The 13,542-nt window shown below is 42.1% G+C and overlaps 1 protein-coding gene across 1 annotated transcript; it reads right to left on the reverse strand.

Annotated features, from left to right (window-relative positions):
- Window positions 1-838: 838 nt before the first annotated feature.
- On the reverse strand, window positions 839-1,331 carry LOC119810515 (60S ribosomal protein L29). The gene has a single exon (XM_038324034.1). The coding sequence runs from the start codon at window positions 1,316-1,318 to the stop codon at window positions 872-874; it is 447 nt and encodes a 148-aa protein (XP_038179962.1). The 5' UTR covers window positions 1,319-1,331; the 3' UTR covers window positions 839-871.
- Between the last annotated feature and the right edge of the window lie 12,211 nt (window positions 1,332-13,542).

A 13,542-nucleotide genomic window follows, 5' to 3' on the forward strand; every position in this document is an offset into this window, starting at 1 on the left:
GGTACCTATGCTCCCAATGTTCACTTAAAACTATTTTTTATAACTACCTATACTCTTTTTCTTCTCTCTCCTAAGCCTACACACATTTACTAAACACACTGTGACCCATTAAGGTTTATTTTTATATGAATCTGTCTTTATTGTGTATCTGTAATCTTTTTTAAAATATTTATTTATTTACTTATTATGGACACAATATTCTGTCTGCACGTATGCCTGCAGGCCAGAAGAGGGCACCAGACCTCATTACAGATGGTTGTGAGCCACCATGTGGTTGCCAGGAATTGAACTCAAGACCTTTGGAAGAGCAGGCAATGCTCTTAATCACTGAGCCATCCCTCCAGCCCTCTGTAATCTTTTTTGACCACTGTTTTAAACTGGTAAGTGGGTGTGGCTAGGACCAAAGTGATTGCTTTGGCTGGTGGCTCCATTCCATTCAGCTTTTCACCATGGGGAGGTGGCAATGAGCATCACACTTACCCTTGCCCCTCAATGCTGCCATCAACATTGAGCCCACAAATCTTTTTTGTCTGTATGAGTAAAAGCTAAATCCTCTACACAGCACATAACTGATTGGCCTCTCTGTATTGAGGCCTGTGTGAGACTGTTTAGCTCATGGCAGCTGGTGGCCAGCTACATCTTGTAGGCAGTTGTTGGGAGATGCATTCTGCGCTGCTGCTGGCATGAGACTATGAGACTAGAAAGCCTGGTGCAGCTCTGTTTCTATATATTTAGAACTTTTTTTTTTTTTTTTTAACAGAACTTGCCTGAAGTTTATTTGTAAAAACAGCACAAGGTCCTGACCATCTGCAGACACTGTGTAGATATCCATACCAGTCCATCTCTTCACACTGGCAGACTGAGACCTTTCTTATGGGGCCTTCACAGGGGCCTGGGCACCTTTGGGAGCCTGAGCTGCAGCTGAGGCCTCTGCCTTGGCTTGAACCTTGGGCTTTGTTTTTTGGAGCCTACGCCCCCTGGCCATGTAGCTTCTAATCCGCTTCCCAAGCTTGGGGTGAGCGATGAAAGCGAGACGGGTGAGTTTGCGGCTGGGGCCCTTTGGCACCTTGGGCTTCACCACCTGGGGCTTCACCAGGGCCTTGATGGCCTCCGCACGTGCACTCGCGGCCTTTGCATTATTTGCCTGCATCTTCTTCAGGCCTTTCTTGTTGTGCTTCTTGGCAAAACGCATGTTCCTCAGGAACTTGGGGTCGACCCCCTTGAGAGATTCGTATCTTTGTGACCGGGGTTTCTTGATGCCATTTCTGTGCCATTTCCGGGACTGGTTGTGTGTGGTGTGGTTCTTGGACTTGGCCATGGCTGGACAGTAACCGGCGGCTCTCGAAGCGCCTGCGACCGGAAGAGAAAGACATTTAGAACTATTTTTAAAAGCTTTCTCAGGCGCTATGAAAATTTGAGAGCCTCATATTGGTAGCCATTTGTAACTGAAGGTTTCTCTCCCACCCCCAGTTTCCAAGTAACCATTCTAAGGCTTAAATATTAATTACAAACTGTTTGGCCTATTAGCTCAGGCTTATTATTAACTAGCTCTTACAACTGAAATAAATCCATTTCTATTATTCTATATTTCCCCACAAGGCTAATGGCTTGTTACCTCACATCTTGCTTCCCCAGTGGCTGCTAGTGTCTCTCTTACTAGGCTTTCTTCCCTCCCATCCCCCGCTTGAATTTCCCTCCAAGCCTGGCTATTGGCCAAATGAGTTTCTTTCTTAACAAATGGCAATAAAACATATTCTCAACATACAGAAGGGCATCCCATATCAAACCATGGGTATGCAAGAAACTTTGTGGTATGCTAAACTCTGATTCCTTCAGGTATATTCCAGAAGTGGTATAGCTGGAAGGCATGGTAATTCAATTTTCAGTTTTTAATTTCTGCAGTGTCTGAACTAATTTGCATTCCTGTTAGAGGTATATAAGAGCTCTTTTCTCCCAATAATCTTTTTATCATTTTCTTCCATTTGTTTTCTTGTTGGCAATCATTCTGAATGTAAATGAGCTGCAATAGCTTTAGTTCATATTTGTCCAACATCTAAAGACATTATACATTTTTTCATGTACCTATTCACTATTTGTATTTCTTCTTTCAAGAACTGTCCAGTCATTTCATTTTCCCACATACTGATTGGATGGTTGCAGCCAATGCTTTCTATTATATTTCTATGAATAAAGACAGTCAGACCTAGACAAGAGACAGTTTGCTTTCATAGAGCAGGGTCAGCAGTTCACATTCACTGCCATTCCTCCGAGGCATATCAGTCTTTCACTCTTTGTCATAATTTATACTGAGGGATCTTGAGAAACTTGATATTCCACAACGCCTAATTCTACAGCATTACAATGATGACAGTATGCTAATTATATCTGGTGAGCAGGAAGTATAACATAGCAAAAATACCTTAATCAGACATATACATGCCAGGAGATAAGAGATAAACCCCAGGAAACTTCAGGGAACAGAAAAAGAAATTTAAAAGGCCATGAGCATATCTAAAGTGAGGAGACAATCATACCACCCACCATGAAGACAGAGGCATAGCACCTGATGAGCCTCTTTAGATCCAAAAGTAAACGTACACTTCATTTAAATGTGCCACTAGGACCTGACAACCAGGTAATTTATAGATGTATCAGTTTTTAATGAGTTGTGGAGCAAAGGTCCCAAAAACTGATCCATCTCACAACATAAGCTACTCTTCCACTGGGCTTTATGACCTGCCAGTCCCAGTGGTAGCCATGATGTCTCTCGTAGACAGAGAGGTTTGGGGGGCCTTTAGTAAGAACCAATGAGAGAATCACAGCAGACATCCCCAGGGGTGGGAAGTAATGCTGTCCATTTTTTGCTAATAAGGACAAGAGGCAGTTCTGGTTGCTACTACACCCCTGTGGAAGCAGAGTGTCTGGCAAAAGCAACTGTATTAGAAACATGTACCATGTAAAGGATTTTTCTTGGGTCCTCTACATTGTAAATCTGGATACATACAACATGTTACATAGACAGGACTCACATAAGCGACATGAGCAGGTGACTTAAGTGCTATCCTATAGTATCTGCACTGACTCCTTTGTCATCACAGACTCAATGCATTGCTATGACCTTGTGGAACATTTTTATGGCTTACTAATGAAGAAGAAACACTCACAGGCCCATTGTTAAAGCAAGTCTGTGAAATACATGGGCAGTGGTAGAAATATAAGGCACCTACGTGGCAGTGTAATTCCTCTCAGGATGTCCTGAAAGACTGTCATGAAGAGAAGTCACTCCAATTGACAGCACGCCTGGAAGCAGATATAGTTTTTCTGTGTGTGAGGAAGATGAGGTGTGAATTTAGAACTGGTTTTGGGGCAGTTGCTAACAAATTGACCAGCTGACCAGAGGCTTGGGAAAGACAGGATTAGCAGATTCAGCACAAGGAGATATGTGAAAGATGAAGATGAAGGCTCTTCCTTTTCTTGTGAACATGTGAAGTCAGAGGGTATCCAGCTGTGGAGGAGGCATTCAATAACCAAGCAGAAAGTGACTGTCTTAGTCACTGTTCTGTCACTGTCAGGAGACACCATGACCACAGCAATTCTTATAAAAGAAAACATTTGATTGGGACTGGCTTACAGTTTCAGAGACTAAGATCATTATCATCATGTTGGGGAACATGGTGCATGCATGGTACTGAGAGCGACATCCTGATCCTCAGGCCAAGAGAGAGAGAGAGAGGGAGGGAGGGAGGGAGGGAGGGAGGGAGGGAGGGAGGGAGGGAGGGAGGGAGGGAGGGACGGAGGGAGAGAGAGAGAGAGAGAGAGAGAGAGAGAGAGAGAGAGAGAGAGAGAGAGAGAGAGAGAGAGAGAGACTGGGTCTGATATGGGCTTTTGAAACCTCAAAGCCCACTCCAGTGACACACTTCCTCCTACAAGGACACCATCACTCAAGCAAAGAGGCTTCCTACAGAATGACAAAAGATACTTACCTATTATACATCTAATGAGGGGTTAGTATCTTGAATATATAAATAATTTAAAAGCTGTAACATCAGGAAAACAAACAACCCAACTAGAAAATGGGGTATAGAACTAAACAGAGAGTTCTCAACAGATAAAATAGAAACAGCCAAGAAATACTTTAAAATTGTACAAAATTCTTAGCCATCAGGAAAATGCAAATTATAACTTTTATTCTTCTTTCTGTCTCTCTCTCTCTCCCTCTCTCCATCCCTCCCTCCATTTCCCATTTTCCTCCCCACCTCTTCATTACTTGCATATATCTCTCTCCCTGCCTCCTTCAAGACCGGATCTCTTATTGTAGCCATGGCTGTCCTAGCACTTGCTAAGTAGACCAACCTGGCCTCAAACCACAGAAATTTGCCTGCTTCTGCCTCTGTAGTGCTGGGATTAAAGGTGTGCATCACCAGGCCCAGCTCACACTTCATTTATATTTAGGTACATCATTTGAAAATAGTCAACACACATCATGATTTCTCATCGCTGAATATTTCAGCAGACATCTCCAAAGGACAAAAGCCGTATCCCTACCACCATGTCTTGGAAAGGCAGCGTCATTCACTGTCCTGCTACATCCTGTCTGTCACCACATCTTTTTCAGTTGTCTCGGTCATATGCTTTCTGTGTTTTCCTCTTCCATTTAGGATCCATACACAGTCTAAGCATTCTGGATGGTCACCGTGTCCTTCATTCCTCACACTAGAGATATTTGTTCCTTCTTCTCCGTTCCATGGGATCCCTTGCAGAGATGAGGCCTGCTGGCCTGCAGCACAGTGCACATTCTGGATTTGTTTGAGTCACCTGTTGATGAGCGTTTGGGTTGTTTCTGGTTTGAGGCTATTGGGTGTTATGAGTATTCCTGTATGAGCTTTTGTCTTCATGCATGTGTTTTATTTCTCTTGGGGAAATGCCATGGGGTGGGACGACTGGTTCATTTGCTTGGTATGTTTATTTTTTAAAATCTCCACACTTTTCTACTGCGCATATATCATTTTACAACTCCTAATTGCCTCACAATGCGTGCCAATACTTGGTGTGGTTGGTCTTGTTAATTGTAAACATGCTATTGGGTATTATAAGTGATATCTAATTGTGGTTTTACTTTATATTTCATGATGACGAATAGGTTTGAGAATCTATCATGTGATTAGCCATAATGTATCTTCATTGGTGAAGTGTCTGCTCAAATCTTTTAGCTGCTTTTTATCTCCTTGCTTTTATTGTTCATTTACTTGTGAAATTTCTACCCATAGTATAATATCATATTATATATATAGGCAAATCCATTGTCTCATATATATATGTAGAGAAGCTTTTTGGTTTCTTGAGGTCCCATTTATTAATTGTTGGAATTAATGCCTGTTCTATTGGTGTCTTTTTCTGTGCCAGTGAATTCAAGACTATTCTCTTCTATCAGGTTTGGGGTATCTGGTCTTAGGTTGAGGTCCTTGATCCATTTGGAGATCAATTTTGTGTATCATGATAAATATGCATCTATTTACATTCTAATGAAGTTGTCCAGTTCAAGAAGCACCATTTGATGAAGATGTGGACTTATTTTTGGCTTCTTTGAAAAAAAATCAGGTGACCCAAGGCATATAGAACTATGTCTGGGTCTTCAGTTCAATTTCAGTGATGAACATGTCTGTTTTTATGTCACTACCATGCCAATTTATTATGATAGCTCTACAGTAGAACTTGAAATCTGGGTAGTGGTCCCTCCAGAAGTTCTTCTATTTTTCAGGATTGTTTATATACCCTGGGTATTTTGCATTTTCACATGAGGTTGAAGGTTGTTTTATCAGTTTCTGTTAAGAATTATGTTGGAATTTTGATAGGGATTGCATTGACTCCGTAGATTTCTTTTGATAGGATGCCAATTTTCTCAATATTAATTCTACTGATCCATGAACATGGGAGAACTTCTATCTCCTTTGATTTTTTTCTTCAATTTCTTAATTTTTTTATTATGTAAGTCTTTCATTTATTTGGATAGGATTATACCAAGAGGTTTTTGTTGTTGTTGTTTTGTTTTGAGACAGGATTTCTCTGTAGCTTTGGAGCCTGTCCTGGAACTCTTGTAATTTTTTGAGACTATTATAAAAGTATCTCTCTCTCTCTCTCTCTCTCTCTCCATGCACACAGATATAATCAAAGTACTCTAAATATTTATTTTTTACTATTTAATGTGTGCATGCACACGCATGTGTGTATTAGTGCAGGGCCTACAGAAGCCAGAGGTGTCAGGTCCCCTGGAGCAGGAGTCACACATGGTTGAGTTGTGAGCTGCTAATGTGGGTGCTGGTGCTGGAAATTTGACCCTGGTCCTCTAGGACCAGAACCAGACAAATTTTTAAATGAATTTCTTTATGATTTTTGATCAGCAAATGTTTGATTTATATATCTACTTTATATACTTTAATTCCTATGATCATGTAAACGTTTCTTGGGTAAAACAGGCCATGAATGGTTGGAAAAATGGCTCAGTGGTTAAGAGCACTGGCTGCTCTTCCAGAGGACCCAGATTTGATTCTCAGCACCCACATGATATCTCACAACTGTCTGTAACTCTAGTTCCAGGACATCCTGAGCTCTCTTCTGCCCTCCACAGGTACCAGGCACACACATGGTTCACACACATACACACAGGCAAAACACTTATATATAAATATATAATATATACATATAAAATATACATAAAAAATCAAATGAAATATTTTTTAAAGGGCCATTATTTGAAAAACTTTCAGGAACCCTGAAACTTTAATATAGACCAATGCAATGATTCTCAGAGTACAGAAATAAAGCTGTACACACAATTATTTGCCAATCAATTATTCATAAGGGCACTTAGTCCATTGGACAGGGAAAGAAATGGTGTTGGAAAGTTTCCACATTAAAAAAAATATTTCAACAATACCATCCTCCCAAACCCATCCTCCCCAAAACATCCCCTTCACACAGTTAGAACAGACTTTTCAAGCACAGAGCAATTAAATAATAATTAATTTTGTGGATACTTTTAAATTATCTCTAGTTCAAGCCGTTCAATTTAAAAAAATATAAGACACCGCTTCCTTACAATCAGCTGTTTTGTTGATGTTTGTTTGTTTTGCTTTGAGGCAGGGTCTAGCTGTAGAGCTCGGGGTGTCTTTAGGTCTCCAAGTACTAGGAGAACAGGCATGCCACTCCCTGTCCTCAAAAGAACGTTAAAGGAATTTCTAAGGTGACCCAAAGGCCATGGGGATATTTGACAGTGTCAAAGGGAAAGAGGGAGGGAGACAGGCTCATTTGAACAGCTACAATGAGGAGGCCTCCATTTCTTTGTGACTCCCTGATTCCACGTAAGAGTCCCCCAGATCCAGCCTCGTCCCTGCCTGCTAATCTACCCTACCACCCACCCCACCTCCTGCACTGATTTGGGATGTCTGGAAATCTGAACCCAGAGTTTCAACCAATTCAGATTCAGATTCAGATTTAATTCCAATTCAGATTGGGGACCATGTGGAGTTTGAGCAGAGAAATGTAGAGTGGCCCCAAGACAAAAGGCTGATCATCTTGTCCACAATTCATGGGATTGGGATGATATCAACCAAAGAACTGAACACGCAACAAAGGGAGACTAGATATCTACACCAAGAAACACCACAAACATCATAACACCACATGTCCAGATCCCAAACAGAAACACAAACATGAACAACCAAGAGAGTATGCTTCTTCCAGAAGCCAGAAAGCTTATTGTAATAGGCCCCCAAGAAAAGCAATTTAGCTGACACCTAAGACAAAGATTTCAAAATAGCAATTATGTTCAAGGTTCTTTAAGGGAATATGAATAAATGCTTCAGTGAAAACACAAGGATATGGAAATAGAATTTAAAAAAGAAGCACAATTGCTAAAGAAAAGTCTAACTGAAATAAAACTCAAAACAAATACAAAGCTATAGATAATTAAAATGATGTGATATTGGCACAAACAATCACATAGATTATGGGTCAGCAATCTATGGCCTGTGGCCAATCTGGCCCACTGACCATTTTGTGAGCAAAGTTTTATTCGCACACAACTTCTCTTTTCTGGTGTGTGTTTGCCTTTTGCACTGCGATAAGGGAAGTGGCTGTCCCAGATTCTAAGGTACATGAAACACAGAATGATCATCTGACTCTCAACATAAAAATTTTTCTTAACCCTTGAATGAAATAAAAGGTTCTGAGAAAGATCAAAGAACACATGCACAGAAAGGACAAGCCAAATGAAGGATGGAATATTTAACTAGTGGATTTGTGTCACAACTGGGAAGAAATAGAGGTAGATCCTTCTTTATATCTTACTATAAAGTGTATTATATACACTTTATATACTATATATGTTATATTCATCAGAATTAAAGACTTTGTAATTAAAACTCACTGTTTTAGATAAAACTATACACAATAGTTTTTGAACAGAGCTCCTTGGAAATTTGTGTACACAATGTCAAAAGTAAAGGGTTAAGAAAAGATAAACCAACATCTCTTAAGCAATATGCATAAAGTGTAAAGGAAAAGACTGCTAGATTTGACTGCACTGAAGTTTATAACCCCATAAATGAAAGAGACCATAGATAGTGTTAAAAGACACAGGAAGTGATTTGCAAAAATGCAGAAGAGGGCCAGATTTAATATGCAGAATTTAGAAGGAATTAGAAAGTAACGGAAAATACACACACACACACACACACACACACACACACACACAGAGAGAGAGAGAGAGAGAGAGAGAGAGAGAGAGAGAGAGAGAAGAGAAAAGATACTTCCAAAAAGATAACTCACAGAAAAAGGTAACATTAATGAGCTGTTGATACATTTTTACCATTATTAATAATTAGGAGAATAATAATTAAACTTCAGAGCTATCAATTTAGTGAAAATGATTAGCATGATAATATGAGTGCCGAATGAGGGGGGACCAGTTCTGATTCATTGCTGGTTATAGATACACATTTACAAGCACTTTGGAAAGTAGCCTAGCAACACTTAGTAACAGTGAAGATACATAAACTCCTTGACCTAATACTCCTTCCAGGAATTGTCTCTTGACAACTGTGTGTACAAGTGCCCCAAGGGACCTGTGGGTGCCTGTCCAACATGGACTTGTTAGTGACAGCAATAAGCCCAGTATAATCCTTTCATTCATCATTCAAAATATGTCCATTTTTACCCATAGCGAGGCCTGGAGATTACACAGGAATGCTGTGATTAGAGGTGTCAGTCTGTCATAGGTGGTATTTTCTTCAAGATTAGCTGCAATGTGTAACATGAAGCCACGCTGATGAAGATTTCAGATTCTGTTGCCTTAAAATGCACCATGGTAGATCATCTGTACATATGCACATTTTTGTCTTCCCAAATTGATCATTTGGGAAATATTAGCTCAGCGAGTCATATGACTCTTTTAAACACGTGCGTATCTCGTTGCACAATGTTCCAAATAAAGCCATTCTTCTGTCAAAGTCACCGCCAGTCTCACCGAGAAAATCCCCAGGTGTTGGGATGCTGTCATGCTCAAGGTGGCAGAAGTATCTTTTCCCAATCCCTATTTTATCTTTGGCTGATTGTTTGCCAAACAAGCAAACATTGTTGGTTGTTTTCCTTGAAGTGACACACTCTCTTCGTTAACTTTGAGAACACAACAGTCAATTGCCAAGCCTGAATAAGCCCGGGCTGTACTTTAAGATCTGCTGCTGCAGGGGATGAAGACTACTGAGGAGGGTCCATGGCCAAATTTGGAGCACAGGAAGAACACTCGACCAGCAGCATTGCTGGTGAGTTGGAAGGGAGCAGAATGGAATCAGATTATGGTGGTTTCCAGTAAGGACAATGAAGACCCTGAATGAGAACAAAGGCCTGGGCACAGGGAGCACACTTGTTGAAAACGGTGAGCCCAAGCTGGCTCCCAGCTTCTACCATTACATGACAGGATCCAGGAAGATAGAGAACGCAGAATGAACAACTTGGGGGTATAGCACACAAAGATCCCCTGTGGTTATGTCTGTGTTGAAGGCTGTCCATGAGCATAGACCAGAATTAGCTGATTTCATGGTTATTAAGAGGTGTGTGCGTGTGTGTGTGTGTGTGTGTGTGTGTGTGTGTGTGTGTGTGTGTAGCTAGAGGAAAGATAGAATTTGGGGGAATTAGCCCAGACTCAGAGCTTAGCATACTTAGTATCAGGCTTTAGAGAAAAGCAGAGAAAGCAGAGTCCACAAAGAAGACAGCAAAGGGAGAATTATAAGACAGAAGGGTGCCATGGCACATGGTATCATGGGGTGCCTAGCATTCCCAGAACATGAAGGTCCATGCTGGCAAATGTGGCAAGGACCCAAGAACTAAAAGAAGTCCACACTAAAGCATGTTGCATGAATGGGACCATCAGATATGGCGACTGAAGGCCCCGGAAACCTTTGTCACTGTGGCTCTGTCATCGGTTATAGGCACAAGCCTGGCAGCTGTGTACAGAGAGAGAACGAGTGGAAAGGCAAGCGTGGTTCCTCCCCAAGGAACTTGTGGGTCATTGAATGGAGTGGGGAGAGAAATTGTGAGCTTGCAAGTATAGTGAGATTCTGAGGCATCCCACCCAGACGCAGCTGCAATAGCAACCCTGTGCTACAGCAACAGGGGTCTGCAGAAGTATCCCGTCCCCTCTTGCCTACATGTCCCATCTGTGCCAGTCTTCCATCTCTGGCTGGCTGGGCACCCCTTACTCTGAGAGTTCTGTAAACAACTGTCCATTCTCCAGATCCCTCTGTCACAGGCTCATTACCCCAATTGCAAATTCCTCCCCTCACCCCAAAAGTCTAAAAGCTCTAGAATAGGAGGTGCCATGTCTTTCCTGTATGCCACCTGTACCTCAATCATAGAAAAAAAAAAAGCTCATGAATTATGTGGGAACAAATGAGCAGCGGGTGAATTCTAGATGGCGGTCATGCCAACTCTTCCTGGAGAAAGACTGCTCAGAAACAGATCGGGAGTCACATTAGATGACTTACGGGTTCTCTGTAGAGTCGAATTTTCTCGAGCTGCAGCCAGACTTCAAGCAGCCTGCAGCCTTGGAGGCTGTACAGACGACCTCATAATAACCATCTATTAAAACTTCAAAGGAAGAAAAATTAAAAACATGACTAGGGCTAATTGCCGGCTGCCACAAATTGGTTCCTGGGTATTATAAATGGTTTAATGGTTGGTCTAGATACCATTGCGATAGGTTGGTGCCATATATAAATAGGAGCTCAGAGATGCAGAGATAACTGAGACCAGGCTGTGACCTCACCAAGTCATATCTTCATGACCCAAAGGGAAGGACTTTACATGTCTGTGTGTTTGGCCTAATTATCTGTCACAGAGTAGCCAAATAAAAGACTCTTATTAGCAATTCTTCACCTAAAGGCAAAGAATTTGGGTGAAACAAACCCAATGATTATTTATTAACCTAAGCAAGAATCAGGATGCCTGGGAGCCAGACCTGGTTCCAAAGCAGACAGCTCTGTGCCCCAGGGCAGCTAGGCTTCCTCTCTCAATTTCTCAGGGAAGGATGATATAATACCTGGGCTCGTGCATTAACTTATTCATTTACCTAATGCATATGTATTAGGCACCTGTCATATTCCTGGCACCCTGGTATGCACTTACCCCGAGAAGACTATAGTTAACTGTCAGGGTCAAGCAGAATATTTTCATGTGGCCAGTCTGCTGAGACATATTAAGGCCCAGCAGGGGTCAGGGGGGAGTAAGTAGAACTCAGCTGGGAAGGAATAGGTTGAGACTCCAGAGGTGAAGTCTTTGTAAGAGCTGGAAATGATAAACAGGAGTTTCCCAGACAGAGAAGAATGAGGCGCACATCTGTAATCCCAGTGCTGGGGAGACAGAGATGGGAGGATCCTGGGGCTTGCTGAGTGACCCATCCAGCTGAATCAGCATGATTCAGATCAGTCAGAAACTGTCTGAAAAATTATGGTGGAAATGACTGAGACACTCAGCATTGCCTCCTGGCCTTGAGGTGTAGAGGTGCACACATATACACCCAAACCTCCCACACAAGGAAGGGAAGGTCTCCTTTGGTTCATGGTTTTAAATGTTCAGTCCACGGCCATGTGGCCTCCTGAGGACTTTGAAGGCTGTGGTGATACAGCACATCATGGTGGCAGGACAGCAAGTAGGCCTGCTCACCTCACGGTGCCCAGGAAGCAAAGACTAAGACAGGAAAAGGCCGGGCTCCCGATCTCTCTTGAAGGACACATTACCAATGATGTAACTCCACTAGGTTCCACAACTTACTAACACCACAGGCCAGCACCTAAGTCTTCTTCACGGGAGACTTTAGGGGTGCCTGTGAGATACAAATTATAAAACGTTAGAGTACATGTGACTAGGAGCTTTTTTTTTTTTTGCATTTCTGGCTTAGCAGGGCCTTAGGATTTGGGTATTTGTTGCTGGCGCTGGGTCTACACTTAGGGAGCTGCTCCACTACGGTGCTCATTCTGACGCTTTCACATCCAGGTCTGTTCCAACAGTCAGCAGCATACAGAGTAGATTAGGGGGCGCCAGCTAGAGGCATGGAGGCATCCATGCGGCTTGTGGAAGCTACTAGAAAGAAACCTCCTGCCAGTTCGTTCATGACTTGAGATCCTAACTCATCTTCAGCCCTTCCATTTGCTGCCTCTAGCTTGGTACTAGTGCCCGGTCTTTTTTTTTTTTTTTTTTTTTTATCATTTGTGATTTCTCCATTTGAATTCTGAATTATTTTGTGTTGAAATGCAAACGCACTTGGAAGGGGCAGCCCTTGTAACTTCTCTCAGAGATCGACAATAGGGTGTTAATTTAATTATGAGATCATTTTCATAAAGAGCCCCAGGAGACGACAGTCATTTTTAATGACCTGGGAGGGTAGACTCAATCATGTTGCTCCACGCCCTGGTGGCATGATGTTTCCCAAGTCTCTTCACCTTCTCCAGCCTAGTTTCCTCTTCAGTGAAACTGGGCATAGCAACACCTTCTGTCACCCGGTGTTATTTTAAGGATTGCATTAAATGAGAGAATGCTTGTGTTGATATATCGAGGGCTAAGCAGAAGTACCAAAGCACGTCACTAGGTACAGCCATAGATAATTCTAGCACTTCTTTTAGCAGAGTGAAAACCCCAGAAGACTTGTCTGCCCTGTGGAGAACGCGGCTATCTAGAGGTGGAACTTAGGGGGCGTTAGATGGAATACATCCGGGTGGATGGATGATGTTGGTTGATTCCAATTTCAGGCTTGGGCTTTTGGTCTTATTCTTCAGTGATTTTTGAAAGATTTATTAGAATAGATCAAGGCATATAAATCTCAGAAGCTTTCCCTTGCTATAAAAGTAAAAATTCTTTCTAGGTTCTGAGTAATTTCCCCTCCCCCCCCGCCCCGAGTTGTCTATATTTGTGCTATTTCCTGTAAGTTCAGAGACAGGTAGTGTTAACCAGGCTCGGATGGAACACATCTCATTCCTCTTAAACAAACCGGTG

Source organism: Arvicola amphibius, chromosome 3, assembly GCF_903992535.2.
Source record: "Arvicola amphibius chromosome 3, mArvAmp1.2, whole genome shotgun sequence".
In the NCBI taxonomy this organism is placed as follows: Eukaryota; Metazoa; Chordata; class Mammalia; order Rodentia; family Cricetidae; genus Arvicola; species Arvicola amphibius.